At 43.0% G+C, this 18,046-nt stretch overlaps 1 protein-coding gene across 1 annotated transcript in view; it reads left to right on the forward strand.

Moving 5' to 3' along the window:
- LOC148148247 (mediator of RNA polymerase II transcription subunit 12-like protein) overlaps positions 1–18,046 on the forward strand; it is a 120,256-nt gene that overhangs the window by 45,875 nt on the left and 56,335 nt on the right. The window contains exon 4 of the mRNA XM_087993928.1: positions 17,541–17,732. Within this exon, the coding sequence (XP_087850054.1) occupies positions 17,541–17,732 (192 nt within the window). The remainder of the gene's footprint in view (positions 1–17,540; positions 17,733–18,046) is intronic.

Genomic DNA, 18,046 nt, shown 5'->3' on the forward strand with positions numbered 1-18,046 from the left:
TCTAGTTTTTGAGGGATTTCATGGACTTGAGAGATATCAGGAGTTCATATGACTTTAACATCACTTTCCTATTAACTGGTGATCTAGGTTCAATGGACTGTATAGTCCACTCTTACTCCTTTTTATATTCTTTCTAACTCTATATACATAGATCTAATTGACTATTGCAAGAAGCCAGCGTTTTTGAGTGAATAATTTTGTCAGAAAGCACGCAGCAGCTCTTTCTGCTGCTCTAGGGAGATCTAGACAGACTCTGAGGTTTGAACTTTACATAACTTGTTAAGCAAGGAGTGTTGCTTGCCATTTTTTTTTAAACCAAATGATTAGAAGGACACTCCTACTTACTTGGCAGATGTACTTGTGTATGTTAAAAGCTGAGAGAGATTCTTGATCAGGAAAAAGACAGGAGGGTGGAAGTGAGGAATGTCCGACCAGTCGTGATCCTGTTGAATAGCGGAGCAAGGTTCAGGGAGTAAACAATGTATTCCTGTACTCCCTACTTATGGTTTAAAATCTATTGGGTTGGTTCACAAAGGTTTTTGAACTATATATTTTCTACCCACATTTTCTGTCTTTGTTTTTTAATTGGGGGAAGCTGAATTTAGGCTTTAGGTGTTAAAGAAGCCCCTGAAGTGTCCAAGATGGGATCATGAGTTACCACTCCATTTTAATCCATGTTTAGCTTGAGATGCAGTTTTTGGTAATGGGGTTGACACTGGTGGTAGGAACGGCTATCAAAGGGATCCTTGAGGCTCTGTCAGATGGATATTTCTAATCGACCTGTTCAGGCCCATTGTGACACACTGTTGGAGTAGGTAGGACACGAATTTGGCTATCCTGGCTCAGAGGCAGGGATGTTACCACAACACCATTAGAGCCCCCTGTGTCTGAGAGACTATATAAATGACCAGTTAGTGGCTGTTGAAGGTGCCACCTTCTGTTTTGGTTTGTGCTTCAATTAAGGATGTCTCTTAACAGTCTTCAGCTAAACAGGCATGAAGAATTCCTAGCTCAGGATTTCTGGTACTATTTAATGTCCTGCTCAGCTTTCATCTGTTGGTGTGGGGCCACTCTGTAAACATGAAGAGACCTTTTGAGCACATTGGAAGACTTTCTGGAACACTTAATTTCCACCCCCCCCTCAAGACTTTGAGAACTTGCTGAGCATACCTACTCAAATTCTAATCAGGGTCACAAACTCCGACTCTAGCCCTGATGGGACTAAAAGAAAATTTACCCTCCACTCACCTTTAGATCAGTTCCCTACTGGAGATCACTGGAAAGGAATGTCCTGCAACAAAATAACAGACCTGTCCAGGAAACATTTAGAGCCAGCAAAGGGGAGAGTCATTGGTGAAACCACTACATCGAGCATTTGCAGGAGTAAGTGGACTGTACTTTATCTAATTGTGCAGCTGACCATTTTGACAGTCACTGTGTGTGAGTGTCAGTATGTTAGATAAGTGTGAGTTGATTTGAGGGAGTGGTGTAGGTGGTACAGTGCCAGGATGGCAAACATTTCTCTAGGATGGGTGGGATTTCAAGACTAGAGGCACATTTTTAAGGTTGAGAGGCAAAAGATTTAAAAAGGACGTGAGGGGCAACGTTTTTACACAGAATAACTCGTGGAGTGAACTTCCAGTGGAAGTGGTGGATGCAGGCACACTTACAATATGAATAAGAAATGTTTGGAGGGCTATGGGCCAAGTGCAGGCATGTGGGACTAGTTTAGTTTGGGATTATGGCTGGCATTGGTTGGTTGGACCGAAGGGTCTTTCTCCATGCTGAATGATTGTCACTCTATTAGGGTGACAGACAAGTGGATGAGCCCTTGGAGTAAGTAGAGGGGTTGAGTCAGGATATTAGAGGTTGGGGAGTATGCAGTTGTATGGGACAATGATGAGTTAGGGGGCCAGTGCAATAGTTCCAGAATTAGTAGGTTTTTAATAATCTAACCTTTTCCTGAGTAATAGCTTATGTCAGTCAGAACACTTAATTCTCTGATTTAAACAGATATTCTTGGAGGGTTCCAGATACAACAGAAGTGTGGATCAGAAGTTTTAATTTTCTGGGCTATTTCTTTGTAGCCAGCAGCTTTGAACATAGTCCTGATGTGAAATTCTACTCTACACTACATACTATTGAGCCATCCGAATGTCTGAACCAAGGAATTAGCAGGAACTGAGGACTTCATACAAAAGAGTGAGCATCATATTACTGTACCATTTTAGAGACCTTGGTGGAGTCACTAGGAGAAAGGTGATATTTGGTTGTTGGTGTTCCTCTTTCAGCAGAGCAGGAGATATGGGTGTTGCTGCCGGCGCCAGCTTTATTGCCTGTGTCTGGTTGTAGTGGTGGTGGTGGGCTGCTGTCTTGAACTCCTGCGGTCCATGTGCTGCAGGTTGGCCCAGGATGACCTTGGGAGGGGGAGGGGGGGGAAGTTCCAGGATTTTAACCGAGTGACGCTGAAGGAGCAGGAATATATTTCCAAGTCAGGATGATGAGTGGCTTTTGAGGGGTGATGTTGCCATGTATCTGTTACCCTTGTCCTAGGTGGAAGTGGTTGTAGGATTAGAACTTGCATTCTTCGAGGGCCTTGGTAAATTTCTACAGTGCATCTTGTAGGTGGTACATACTACTGCCACTGAGCATTAGTGATTGGTTTTGGATGTGATACCATTCATTCCAGCCATCAAGTGGGCTACTCTGTTCTGGATGGCATCAGACAGAGCTCTTCCAGATGCTGCAGGAGTATAAGACAGGTAGCTGAGGTAAGCTGCTTCCACTGCCACCTATTTGTCTGCAGGCATGGGACTTGGCTCCTCCTTTGGTTTCCCAGTGCCACTCTTGAGAACCTGCCACTTGTTCAGTCCCCAAGTGATCCTGAACTGTTCCGTGTCAGCCAGGGTCACTACCCATGAAGTGGAAATAGCCCATTGAAATATACAGATGCAGCTCTCTATGAAAATTGCTTTGTCATCTCTCGAGAGTGGAACCTGCCAGTGTTTATATTACCTCAAGTCAGGTTTAAATCATTAATAAGCCTTTAAATGTATGGGTTTGGAGCAGAATTTGACAAGATTCAACAGTGGCCTATTGGAATATTGCATGCAATTGTGGTCTCTTTCCTATTGGAAAGATGTTGTGAAACTTGAAAGCGTTCAGAAAAGATTTACAAGGATGTTGCCAGGGTTGGAGGATTTGAGCTACAGGGAGAGGCTGAACAGGCTGGGGCTGTTTTTCCTGGAGCGTCAGAGGCTGAGGGGTGACCTTATAGAGGTTTACAGACTTTGAGGGGCATGGATAGGGTAAATAGACAAAGCCTTTTCCCTGAGGTGGGGGAGTCCAGAACTAGAGGGCATAGGGTGAGAGGGAAAAGATATAAAAGAGACCTAAGGGGCAACCTTTTCACGCAGAAGGTGGTACGTGTATGGAATGAGCTGCTAGAGGAAGTGGTGGAGGCTGGTACAATTGCAACATTTAAAAGGCATTTGGATGGGTATATGAATAGGAAGGGTTTGGAGGGATATGGGCGGGGTGCTGGCAGGTTGGACTAGATTGAGTTGGGATATCTGGTCGGCAAGGACTGGTTGGACCGAAGGGTCTGTTTCCATGCTGTTCATCTCTGACTCTGTCGCTGACACTGGGTGATTCTTTGAGCTCCCGACAGATCTCATTCTAACATTTCTTAAGCACCCTTTGATCAGTATGTCCTTGTTTGCTATGATCTGCCTGTCCTGTTTGCAAATCAAAGCTTTTCACTGTAGTCACATGGACCTCTGTACAATAAATCACATCAAGTCAAATAGGCATATCACATTAGCACATGGCAGCAGCTTTAACTTTTTATTTTGCCTGATGAATCTGCCTATTGTTGAGTTTTGAGTTGAATTGGGAAGCAATGTGGTTTAGACCTGAACCTCTGCCCATAACAACACCAGTGCATTTGTTTAAGGCTTTTGATCCTGCGCTGTTGGCTGTTTTCTGCATTCTAGAATCAACTGAAATGGAAGTGTGTGCAAAGCAAAATATTCTCTTCAAACGCAATTTGGATGTGTAATGGTTCTAAGTGTGAATTCGGATGCAAACTCAATTTCACGTCAATTATATATTTTAAATGGAGTACGGAGGCCCCTTAGTTGTAGTCAACAGAACTAGGGAAATGAAAATCTTTTTAAGGTTGTTCGATCAGGAATTCATTGAACACAAATTAAGAGTAGAATCAATTGTAACTGTTTGTATGAGCTAATGATAGTGCGGGATATGATGTTCATGTTCCACAAAATCTCAGTCTTTAGGTGGAGAGTCGGGCAGTCAAGCTTGAGGTCCATATGGCAAGAGACATATCATCTATGACATGGTTGAAGAGCTTCAGGGCAGAGGAAATGACCTGGGAGTTGCAGTGGGAGAGGGACTCCCTGAGATTCTTGTAGAGAGAGGAGGAAAACTTCTTCAAGGCAGGCATCCTTGCAAGAGGATTCGCAGTAGGGTTAAAATCAACGAGGTAAAAACAATGACTGCAGATGGTCCTTTATAACTGTAATGATGCTGATCTGGTTCATGTTAATTGTACCTACTGCTATAGTAAGGCACTGCTGGGTAGGTCAGTATTTATTGCCTATCCTTAATTGCCCCAGAGACCAATTAAGTGTCAGCCAATTTTTGCTGTGGGTCTGCAGTCACGTATAGACCAGATCAAGTAAGGATGGCAGATTTCCTTCTCTAAATCAGTGAAGTAGAGAGGTTTTTAATTGACTATGGTTGCCATTAGGCCAACTCCTTTTTATTCCACATTTTATTAAATTCCAGTTTCCCAATCTGCTCAGCTGGACTTGGAACCAGTGTTCCCTGAACATTAGCCTGAGATTCTGGATTGCTAGTCCAGTGATTTTTACCACTGTGCCAGCACCTTACCTGCCCTTCCAACTACGTGAGAGGAGAAGAGAATGTTAAGGAAGCAGGGATGCTACAGGAGGACATGGACAGGCTAGGAGAGTGGGCAAAGCAAAGCAATCTAGTATGGGAGGGGTTTGTGTGAAGTTATGCAAGTTAGTGGGAAAATTATAGGTGTGGACTATTTTCTAAACGCGGAGAAAGGCATCGGAAATCTGAAGCAAAAGGGACTTGGGAGTCCTAGTTCAGGACTCTCTTGACATTTTAATATGCAGGTTCATTTGGCAGCTCGGAGTGTAAATATAATGTTAGCATTCATTTCACGAGGGCTAGAATACAAGAACCGAGATGTACTGCTAAGGCTGTACAGGACTTCATTTAGAACATTTGTGAACAGTTTTGAGTGCCATATCGAAGAAAGGATGGGCTGACGTTGAAGGGAGTTCAGGAGATGTTTGGAAGAATGATCCGGGGATGAAGGGCTTGTCATATGAGGAGTGATTGAGGACTCTGGGTCTCTATGGAGTTTTAGAAGGATGATGGGAGAATCTGATTAAAACTTAGAATACTTAGAGTGAATGTGGAGACGATGTCTCCACTAGTCGGAGAGACTAGGTAGGACCTGACGGCACAGTCACTGAATGAAGACATGACCTTTTAGAACTAAGATGAAGAGGCATTTCTTCACCAGAAGGGCAATGCCACCAAAAGCTATGGAGGCCAAGTCATTGAGTGTATTTAAGACCGGGATAGGTAGGTTCTTTAGTAATGGGATCAAGTCTTGCAGGAGAAGGCAGGAGAATGGGGTTGAGTAACGCATCAGCCATGATCGAATGTTGGAGCAGGCCCAATGGGCTGAAGGCCTAATTCTGCTAATAAATCTTATGGTCTTACTGCTGCTCATTAAGCAAGGTCAGAAGTCACGCAACACCAAGTTTATAGTCCAACAGGTTTATTTGAAATCAGGCAAACTTGTGATTTCATATAAACCTGTTGGACTATAACCTGGTCTTGTGTGACTTCTGACCTTGTCCAGTCCAGTCCAACACCAGCACCTCCACACCATGGCTAGTTCAGCAGACTCTTGGACTCCGCTTCGAAAGGAGGATGGACTCCACCAGGAGCTAGATTAGTGTGGTGCTGGAAAAGCACAGCAGGTCAGGCAGCATCCGAGAGGCAGGAAAAAACTGTTTAAAATTTACTTTCCGAGGGAAGAGTAGAAAGAAGGATTGGTGACGATGAACTGCCCAAACTACAAGCCACCAGCAGTTGGTACCAGAGTCCATATATGACTTTCAAAAGGGAATTTAAACTTCAAAAGAAGATAAAATAACAACATATTCAAAACAACCGCTGTTAGAACAGAACTTTGAGAATTCCTGAAACAAGAAAGATGCTGCCAAAACTTGAGTCGTAGCCCCACACTCTGCTGAATGTTCTCAGCATGATAGGCAGCATCTGTGCAGGGAGAGAGAGGGGGGGAAAAAAAAGTTAATGTTTCAGATCTGTGACATTTCATGAGAACTGGAAGTTGTTTTGAGGGCGGGCTGGATGAGGAAGGCTGCCTTGACCCGAAATGTTATACAGTCATAGAGATGTACAGCATGGAAACAGACCCTTCGGTCCAACCCGTCCATGCCGACCAGATATCCCAACCCAATCTAGTCCCACCTGCCAGCACCCTGTCCATATCCCTCTAAACTCTTCCTACTCATCCATCCAAATGCTTCTTAAATGTTGCAATTGTACCAGCCTCCATCACATCCTCTGGCAGCTCATTCCATACATGTACCACCCTCTGCGTGAAAAAGTTGTCCCTTTGGTCTCTTTTATATCTTTCCCCTCTCACCCTAAACCTATGCTCTCTAGTTCTGGACTCCCCGATCCCAGGGAAAAGACTTTGTCTGTTTATCCTATCCATGCCCCTCCATAATTTTGTAAACCTCTATAAGGTTACCCCTCAGACTCCGATGCTTCAGGGAAAACTGCCCCAGCCTGTTCAGCCTCTCCCTGTAGCTCAGATCTTCTAACCCTGGCAACATCCTTGTAAATCTTTTCTGAACCCTTTCAAGTTTCGCACTATCTTTCCGATAGGAAGGAGACCAGAATTGCACACAATATTCCAACAGTGGCCTAACCAATGTCCTGTACAGCCGCAACATGACCTCCCAACTCCTGTACTCAATACTCTGACCAATAAAATAAAGCATACCAAACGCCGCCTTCACTATCCTATCTACCTGCAAGTCCACTTTCATGGAGCTATGAACCTGCACTCCAAGGTCTTTGTTCAGCAACACTCCCTAGGACCTTACCATTAAGTGTATAAGTCCTGCTAAGATTTGCTTTCCCAAAATGCAGCACCTCACATTTATCTGAATTAAACTCCATCTGCCACTTCTCAGCCCATTGGCCCATCTGGTCCAGATCCTGTTGTAACCTGAGGTAACCATCTTTGCTGTCCACTACACCTCCAATTTTGGTGTCATCTGCAAACTTACTAACTGTCCCTATCATGCTCGCATCCAAATCATTTATGTAAATGACAAAAAGTAGAGGGCCTAGCACCGATCCTTGTGGCACTCCACTGGTCACAGGCCTCCAGTCTGAAAAACAACCCTCCATCACCACCACCCTCTGTCTTCTACCTTTGAGCCAGTTCTGTATCCAAATGGCGAGTTCTCCCTGTATTCAATGAGATCTAACCTTGCTAACCAGTCTCCCATGGGAACCTTGTCGAACGCCTTATTGAAGTCCATACAGATCGCATCTACTGCTCTGCCCTCCTCAATCTTCTCTCCACAGATCCTGCCAGACCTGCTGAGCTTTGTCAGCAATTTCTGTTTTTGATTGTGGATGGATGCAATAGACCTTGGTTGAGGAAAAGATCAAGAAATCTGTTTTTTCTATGTTCTTATATCTTTTAAAAAAAAAAATACAATTATTTGCAACAAATGTCAGTTTTGGGTCTGCAAAATGGGGAGGTGGCTCGAAAGCCATTCTTGCATCAGGGTGAGAAAGTGAGCCAGTTTTGATAGGGGAGAATTGGTGTCAAAAATGGCATTATGCACTTGACCACAAGATTGCCTGATTCAACAGGATCTTGAACTGATCAGAAGGTAAACGCAAAATACAGAGGATGCTGGAAATCTGAGTTATGGAGCCATAGATATGTACAACATGGAAACCAAACTTCGGCCCAACTCGTCCATGCTGACCAGATATCCTAAAGGATTGTTTTCCCATTGGCCAGCATTTGGCCCATCTCTCTCAACCCTTCCTATTCAGATGCTTGTTTGTAATTGTACCAGCCTCCCCCACTTCCTTTGGTAGCTCATTCCATACACTGATCACCCTCTGTGTGGAAAAAGTTGCCCCTTTTTTAGATATTTCTTCTTTCGCCTTAAACCTACATCTTCTAGTTTTGGACTCCCCACCCCAGGGAAGAAGACCTTGCTTATTCATACTATCCATGCCCCTCATGATTTTATAAACCTCCATAAGGTCATCCTTCAGCCTCTGACGCTCCAGGGAAAATAGCGGCAGCCTATACAGCCCCTCCCTGCAGCTCAAACCCTCCAGTCCCTTCTGAAGAGGAGTCATTCTAGACTCCATGTTAACTGTTTTTCTCAGCACATGCTGCCAGACCTTTCTGCATTTTTCCAACATTTCTGTTTCTCTTGGAACTGAGAGAGTTGATTTTGCAATCCACGTTTGGTCTTTAATTAAAGAAAGGACTGTATCTTTCCCACCCTGATGCCTCAAAATTGATGTGCCGAATTGTGAGCGTCCATTGTTATTAACTCCACCCCGAGTTTCTCTTGCAATCTGTTACATCAATACCAGACTTGCCTGTTATAAAGGTTCAAAACCTTCTCCTCAGATGATTTTACATTCGTGATTTGATGCAAGTAATATTCAGCTTTTCAGAAGAAAATTGTACCCTTTTTGTTCGTTTTTTTTTTAAACCATGCTTTAATCTATTAAACTAATTTCATGCCAAAATGATTGGCCTAACAATAGTGAATTACTTCAGAAGAACATTGACCTTTGTTTGTGACATTTTGTTTTGGCACAGTAATTTATTAACTGATAATTTTGTTTCGGTGAATGACTGTTCTGTGTTTGTTAGCAGCACTGTCCCCATGGATTTGGGTTGAAGGCTTAAACTCCACCTATGATTTAGAGGTTGCCACTTTGTCACAGATTCATACAGTGCAGGACAGGGCCTGTGGCCCATCAAATCTGTATTATCAAAAATACTCTACTCCCTATATTCTTCCCACTTTCCTGCACTAGGCCCCTAATGTTGAATGTTATGACTCTTGAAGTGTTCAAGTGTCTTTTGTGAAGGTTACCTACCTCAACTGCCCTCCTGTAGGGGCAGTGCATTCCAGACCCCACAGCCCTCGGGCTGAAAATACTTTTTCTCAACTCCCCTCTAAATCTCTTGCCTTTCAAGTCCCCTCGCTCTTGACCCTTAGAACATAGACCGTAGAACAATACAACGCAGAACAGACCCTTCGGCCCTCAGTGTTGCACCGACCTGTGCACTAATCTAAGCTCATCACCCTACACTATCCCATATCCTCCATATGCTTATCTAAGGATTGTTTAAATGCCCCTAATGTGGCTGAGTTAACTACATTGGCAGGCTGGGCATTTCACGCCCTTACCACTCTGAGTAAAGAACCTGCCTCTGACATCTGTCTTAAATCTATTACCTCTCAATTTGCAGCTATTCCCCCTCTTACATGCTGATGTAATCATTCTAGGAAAAAGATTTTCATTGTCCACCCTATCTGGTCCTCTGATCGTCTTGTATATCTCTATTAAATCCCCTCTTAGCCACCTTCTGTCCAATGAGAACAGACCCAAGTTCCTCAGCCTTTCCTCATAAGAACTTCACTCCAGACCAGGCAATATCCTTTTAAATCTCCTCCGCACATTTTCCAATGCTTCCACGTCCTTCCTGTAATGGAGTGACCAGAACTGTACATAATATTCCAAGGGAGGCCACACTAGCATTTTGTACAGTTGCAGCATGACACCACTGCTCCAGAATGCAATCTCTTTACCAATAAAACAACGCACTGTATGCCTTCTTAACAGCACTATCAACCTGGGTGGCAACTTTCTGGGATCTATATACATGGACACCAAGATCCCTCTGCACACCCACACTACGAAGAATCGTTCCATTGATCCAGTATTCTGCCTTTCTGTTATTTTTCCCAAAGTGAATCCCCTCACATTTATCTGTATTGAACTCCATTTGGCACCTCTTAGCCCAATTCTGCAGTTTATCCATGTCCCTCTGCAACTTGCAACATTTTTCCACACTGTCCGCCACTCCATCGACTTTAGTGTCATCTGCAAACTTACTAACCCATCCACCTATGCCTGCGTCCAAGTCATTTATACAAGTGACAAACAGCAGTGGTCCCAAAACAGATCCTTGTGGCACACCATTACGGACCGGTCTCCAGGCTGAATATTTTCCATCAACCACCACTCGCTGCCTTCTTACAGAAATCTAGTTCTAATCCAAGCTGCTAAATCCCCCTCTATCCCATGCCTCTGCATTTTCTACAACAGCCTACCATGTGGAACCTTTTATCAAAGGCTTTACTGAAGTAATGTACACCATGTCAACTGCCCTACCCTCATCTACATGCTTGGTCAACTTCTCAAAAAACTCAATGAGGTTTGTGAGACATGACCTGCCCCTTGACAAAATCATGTTGACTATCTGAAATCAAATTGTTGCTTGCTAGATGATTATAAATCCTACCTCTTTTCCAAAACCTTTCCTACAACAGATGTAAAGCTCACTGGTCTGTAATTACCTGGGTCATCTCTGATGCCTTTCTTGAACAAGGGCACAACATTTGTAATCTTCCAGTCCTCTGGTACTAAACCTGTCGATTAATGATGACTCAAAGATCAAGGCCAAAGGCCAGAGAATCCCAGAGAATCCTTGGATAAATCCCATCTAGCCCAGAAGACCTATCTACTTTCACACCTTCTAGAGTTGATAACACCATGTCCTTACTAACTTCAATCCTTTCAAATCTAATAGCCCATATCTCAATCTTGTCCTCTACAATATTCTCCTTTTCTTGAGTGAAAACACACAACTTCCCACTTCTGTCTTTGACTGACCATATTCTTAACCTAGTCATCCTTTTATTCCACACATACCTATAGAAAGCTTTTATTCTACCTGCTAAAGACTGCTCATGTCCCCTCTTTGCTGCTCTTAATTCTCTTCAAATCCTTCCTAGCTAATCTGTAACTCTCCATCACCTCATCTGAATCATCTCGTCACACAAGCCTCCCTCTTCCGCTTAACAAGAGATACAATTTCTTTAGTAAATCGTGGTTCCCTTACCTTCTCACCACTTGCCTGCCTGACAGGGACATGCCTATCTCTCTCCAAAGTGCTCACCTACCACTAAATCAAACACTTGGCCTGGTTCATTTAACAAGTGCTAGATCCAGTGTGGCCTCCCGTCTTACCGGCCCTTCGACATACTGTTCTGCACACTCTCCTGCAAACATTGGACAAAAACCGATCCATCCGGTTGACTGGAAATGTTATAACTCTAGTACATGTTGGGGAAGTTAAAGTCCCCCATAACGACCAAACTGTTCCTGTCACTTCCTGCCCAGAATCGTTTTGCCTATCCTCTCCTCTACATCCCTGGAACTTTGCGGAGGCCTATTTATAAAAAAAAACTTCCAGCAGTGTGACCTCACCTCTTCTCCTGTTTCTAGTCTCAGCACATACCACCCCAGCAGACGAGTCCTCATTAAAAGTTCTTTCAGCCACTGTTATACTGTCCTCATACCTGTCCTTTGACTAAGGGAAACAGCTGCTTTCTATCCATCTTGTCCATGCCCCTTCTAATTTGGTCTTATGTGCCTCTATCAAGTTCCTCCTCAACCTTTTCTGCTCCCAAGAGAAAAGTCCTGAGCTTATTCAGCTTTTCTTCTGAAATGATCCATCCCAGGCAACATCTTCGTGAATCTCCTCTGAGCTCCCTGTGCAATCACATCGTTCTCATAGTGAACTGCGTGGACAACTCCAGTTGTGGCCTAAGCTCCAACATATCCTCCCTGCTCTTATAATCTATGTCTTGAATGATGAAAGCAAGCATTCTGTATACCATCTTAACTATCCTGTTGATGTGACCTACCACCTTTAGGGGATCTGTTGACAAGCTCCCCAAGATGCCTCTTTTTCCCCTGAGCTGCCTTGTGTTCTCTCATTCCATTGTCCATTGTCTCATTATGCCTTCCAGAGAGTCACCTCATGTTTTATCTGGGTTAAATTCCATCTGCCATTGATCTGTATATCTAACCAATGGTCATGGTCTCGATGAGACATTGACCTGGGAGCCACATGCTTACTTAGTAGGAATTTTTCAAAAAAAAAATTAGTGGATGTGGCTTGACCAACACTTATGAACCATTCGAAGTTGTACGGCATAGGAATAGAATCTTTGGTCCAACTCGTCTGTGCTGACCAGGTATGCAAAATTAATCTCTTCCCATTTGCCAGAATTTGGCCCATATCTCTCTTAATCCTTTCTATTCATGTACCCATCCAGATGCCTTTTAAGTGTTGTAATTGTACCAGCGTCCTCCATTTCCTCTGGCAGCAAATTCCAATCACCATCCTCTGTGAAAAGGTTGCCCCCTTAGGTCCTTTTTTTCTTCTCAACTTAAACCTATGCTGTCTAGTTTTGGACTCCCCCACCCCCCCTCCACCATGGGGAAAAGACCTTGTCTATTTACCTGAACTATGCCCCTCATGATTTTTTCAATTTCTATAAGGTTACCACTGGTAACCACAGGACTCCACTTTGAAGGAGCTATGAACCTGAACTCCAAGGTCTCTTTGTTCCGCAACACTTCCCAGGACCTTACCATTAAGAGTATAAATCTTGCCTGATTGGCCCTACTAAAATTTAGCACCTCGCATTTATCTAAATGACCCTCCATCTGACACTCCTCAGCCTATTGGTCGATCTGATCAAGGTCACATTGTACTCCGGGTAACCTTCTTTGTCCACTCCACCACCTATTTTGGTGTCATCTGCAAACTTACTAACCTTACATCCTACATTCACATCCAAATCATTTATATAAATGACAAAAAGCAAAGGACCCAGCTCCAATCTTTATGGCGAAGCTGTCTCCTTGAATCACTGCAGTCCATATAAATGATTAAAATGGATTCAGATGAGTACAGAGTTCTCTGACCTTGCCATAATTCCAATATCTTCCCAAAAAAAGACAGATGAGCCAGCCATTCTTCAGAGGACTACTCATTGGATCTTGTCTAACTTGTAATTCAGTGATATGAATACTTTGGTGATTGTTGAACACTGGTGGCATGATTTCATGTAATACAAAGCTTCATTTTCTCCCACCTTACCAATCCAAAAATGCAATAGCATGCACTGAGATTTTGCTGGCCCCTCCTGCAATGCATGATGGAAAGTTTTATGTCCAGTGCCAAAGCAATGAGTTACCATTCAGGTGCTGTAATTTTGCAATGTTGGTTGAAGGTTAAGTATGGACCATGGCACCATTGGAGAACTCTCTCAATCTATTTTTTTTTAAACTAGTGCTGTGGAATTATTTGTATTCAGGTCTGAGGGGAGATGGAGCCTGGGTAAAATAACACCACCTTCAGTGCAGTACTTCCTCTGTACTGCATGAGATGGGATTTTTGTGCTTAGATTCTGGAGATGGGCTTAACCCACAATTTATTAGCTTGGTGGAAAAAGTTCATGTGAACCATGGCTGACAGGACACAGGATCCAGTTTGTGTATATTTTGTATCACAATTGAAGAGGGTCCCACCGTGCACTGTGTCTGCACATGGATGAAGAGTGACCATAATGGGCACATCCCTGGTGAGATGAATATACAAGTTGTATTGTCTCAGTTAATAGAAATGCCTTGCTAATCAATAGATCATAACATTGTCATAAATTTTAAGTGTACTTAAGTTTAGTGTACTTGACCTGAAAGGCCTTTCCACCTGGCAAGCCACTCAAACAAAACATTTCATTGATGGTGAAATTTGAAATTTTTAACTGGGGTGAGACCTATGGTTAGTTGAGTGGCAAACTTTTCTGCTCCTCATACTTTTGTTAAAAGGTTGCTAAGTTAAATCTACCTAGGCCATCTTCTCTACAGTTTAGAGAAGAGTTGAATGTCTTATTCCTCCCTTTCTTTCAAAAAAAAAAACCCCTGGGACCCCTGTAATCAAGGGTGTGTGAGATACAGGAGTTTAAGATAGGAGTGGGATGGACAGACACTGGCCACAAGTCATAGTCATAGAGATGTACAGCACAGAAACAGATCCTTCGGTCTAACTCGTCCATGCCGACCAGATATCCTAACCTAATTTAGTCCCATTTGCCTGCACTTGGCCCAAATCCCTCTCAACCCTTCCTATTCATATACCCATCCCAGATGCCTTTGAAATGCTGTACTTATACCAGCTTTCACCACTTCCTCTGCCAACTCTGTACATGCAGCACCCTCTGTGTGAAAAAGTTGCCCCGTGGGTCCCTTTTTTAAATTTTTCCCCTCTCGGCCTAGACCTATGCTCTCTAGTTCTAGACCTCCCGTCCCAGGGAAAAGACCTTGTCTGCTTATCCTATCCATGCCACCCAAGATTTTCTAAACCTCGATAAGGTCACCCCTCAGCCTCTGACGCTCCAGGGAAAACAGCCCCAGCCTGTTCAGCTTCTCCCTGTAGCTCAAATCATCCAATCCTGGCAACATCCTTATAAACCTTTTCTGAACCCTTTCAAATTTCACAATATCCTTCTGATAGGAGGGAGACCAGAATTGCATACAATATTCCAAAAGTGGCCTAACTGATGTCCTGGACAGCTGCAACATGACCTCCCAACTCCTACACTCAATTGTCCGTCCAATAAAGGAAAGCATACCAAACAGCTTCCTCACTCTCCTATTTATGTTGACTCCACTTTCAAGGAGCTATGAACCTGCACTCCAAGGTCTCTTTGTTCAGCAACATTCCCCAGGACCTTGCCATTCAATCCTGTTCTGATTTGCCTTTCCAAAATGCCACACTTACCCAAATTAAACTCCATCTGCTACTCTTCAGTCCATCCGAACAAGATCCCATTGTACTCTGAGGTAACCACCTTCGCTGTCCAATACACCTATTTTGATGTGTAATGGCTGTTGTGCAGGCCATACAGTCTTATTTATTGCACAATCTCATAAACATGCGATCATATTGTCACAAAGTGGATGATCAATATTTAACATTCATCATTTGTCTTTAAAACCATGGGCTGAAAATGGTTTTAAAAAGAATACTTTTAAAGTATTGTTTAAAAATAATTACGGTGATCACCTGACCAATCGAGGTAACTCTCAGGGAGTGTGAAAGAGAGATGTACAGCGTGGAAACAGACCCTTCGGTCCAACCCGTCCATGCCGACCAGAAATCCCAACCCAATCTAGTCCCACTGCCAGCATCCAGCCCATATCCCTCCAATTCGTGTACCCAAAAAGGCACTGCAGCTCACTAAGGTGTGGAGAAATTTAAATCTCTTGTTTTACTCTCACTAGCATCATATCTTCAATTGTCAATATGTGAAGTTTACCCATTAGTGTTCAGTTTTTCTGAAAACAAAAGGTAATGGTGTTTGACGTTGAATATACAAACTGTATTTCAGTAGCTTGCTTTGAGCAACAAAACAGGCAAAAAGAGCAATGTGAACTGATGACAGCATGGATATTGGAAGCCCATCTCTCTCTTCCTGTGTGGCCTCAAGCTCAGAAACTAGCCAATGAACAGTTACTTGGAGCAATGACCATTTGAGGACATCTGCATCATCACAGAGAAAGCCAGTTAACAAATAATTATGTTTTAAATTCACTTGTGTGATGTGGGTGGTGCTGTATTTGTTGAACTTGAAGATAGAAATGAGCTACTGCCTTAAACCACTGCAGTCCATTTGGTGTAGGAACACCCACAATGCTATTAGGAAGGGAGTTTCAGGATTTTGACACATCTTGGACTTTGCTGTTTTCATCTGGCAACCAAAGAATTCTTAAGATCTGTAAAGACTTCTGCTTTTACCTTGTCTGCATTGCATCATCTTCTTTGCAAACTAGTATGTGTGTATGATATATTCTGTTATTTCATTTCATAGAATATAGAACATAGAACATAGAACAATACAGCACAGAACAGGCCCTTCGGCCCACGATGTTGTGCCGAACATTTGTCCTAGCTTAAGCACCCATCCATGTACCTATCCAATTGCCGCTTAAAGGTCACCAAAGATTCTGACTCTACCACTCCCACAGGCAGCGCATTCCATGCCCCCACCACTCTCTGGGTAAAGAACCCACCCCTGACATCTCCCCTATACCTTCCACCCTTCACCTTAAATTTATGTCCCATTGTAACACTCTGTTGTACTCGGGGGGGGGGGAAAGTTTCTGACTGTCTACTCTATCTATTCCTCTGATCATCTTATAAACCTCTATCAAGTCACCTCTCATCCTTCGCCGTTCCAATGAGAAAAGGCCTAGCACTCTCAACCTATCCTCGTACGACCTATTCTCCATTCCAGGCAACATCCTGGTAAATCTTCTCTGCACCCTCTCCAAAGCTTCCACATCTTTCCTAAAGTGAGGCGACCAGAACTGCACACAGTAATAGTAGCATGTAATAATAAACCCCTTCATACAAAAGAATTGGAATTGGCTCTTCTTCATTGATCTGGAAGGTTGAGGGGTTACCTTATTGAGATTTATAAAATCATGAGGGGCATAGATAATGTGAATTGCAAGGATCTTTTGCCTAGGATGGTGAGTTCAAAACTAGGGGGCATATTTTTAAGGTGAGGAGAAAGATGTAAAAGGGACATGAGGGGCAACCGTTTCACATGGAGATTGGTTCATGTGTGGAATGAACTGCCAGAGAAAGTGGTGTATGCGGGTATGGTTACACCGTTTAAACAACATTAAGATAAGTTCATGAATAGGAAAGGTTTGGAGGGATATGGGCCATGCAATTGCAGATGGGACTAGTTTAGTTTGGGAACATGGTTGGCGTGGACTCTTCAGACGGAAGGGTCTGTTTCCATGCTGTATGACTTGATGACTGTATGGCTATCTGGTTAATAAAGTTTATTTGAAGTGTAGTATCTGTGTATTAAAAAGAAGCATTTAAAAGGTTTTTTGTGTGACTCATCGCGAAGGGTTTAAAAGAGGGGAGCTGTTAACCTTCCACAATTCACCTCGTTGTAATACATGAATGAGGAAGTGTTCAGTTAATCAGTTGGTTGAATGATGCATGTTTACCAGAGGCCAAAAGTAGAACTATTTTCTATTCTTTATATCCTTGCTAGTTATGCATGTATGCTTGCATGGAGCTAATGGGACACTGGGACTCCATGTCATTTCCAATGCAGCTGTGCTTCCATTACTGTACAGTTTGTTCCTGTTGTGGAATAAATTGTTTTTTTTTTTTTGAAAAGATGTTTCCAAGTGAAAAAGTGTCCAAAGTAATGATGTAAAATCTCCTACACTGTCTCCGCATCCTAACTTTTGTCATGGTTTTATCTTAACAGATAGGGGCCTATTTCAGTAGCATCTTGGCAGAAAAACTTAAACTCAACACTTTTCAAGACACAGGGAAGAAGAAACCTCAGGTGAATGCCAAAGATAACTACTGGCTGGTGACTGCCCGCTCCCAAAGTGCAATTCACATCTGGTTCACCGACCTTGCAGGAAATAAACCATTGACGGTTTTGGCCAAAAAGGTATGATTCTAAAATATTGTTTGACCTCTGCATTTATCTCGTGTGTTTGTGTGGTGTGATGGTGTGCATACGCTAGGTCAAATGTTATTTAAACTAAACCTGGCACAAATATTTTCATTAATCCTGTTCGGACATCTTATGGCACACCTCTGTGACGGGTGGGACGTGAACCTGAATCTTTTTATTCAAATGTAAGAATACTATACTGTGCCTCATGTATGCTGGCAAACTATATTTAATAATAGAAGTTGGTGGATTCGTGGCATCTGGTATCTGAGAGTTAGAACTATTTTGGATTTAGTTTTTGTTTCAAG

This window comes from Chiloscyllium plagiosum, unplaced genomic scaffold (assembly GCF_037043375.1).
Source record: "Chiloscyllium plagiosum isolate Xiang-an unplaced genomic scaffold, Cpla_swu_hap1 HiC_scaffold_13, whole genome shotgun sequence".
Classification (NCBI taxonomy): Eukaryota; Metazoa; Chordata; class Chondrichthyes; order Orectolobiformes; family Hemiscylliidae; genus Chiloscyllium; species Chiloscyllium plagiosum.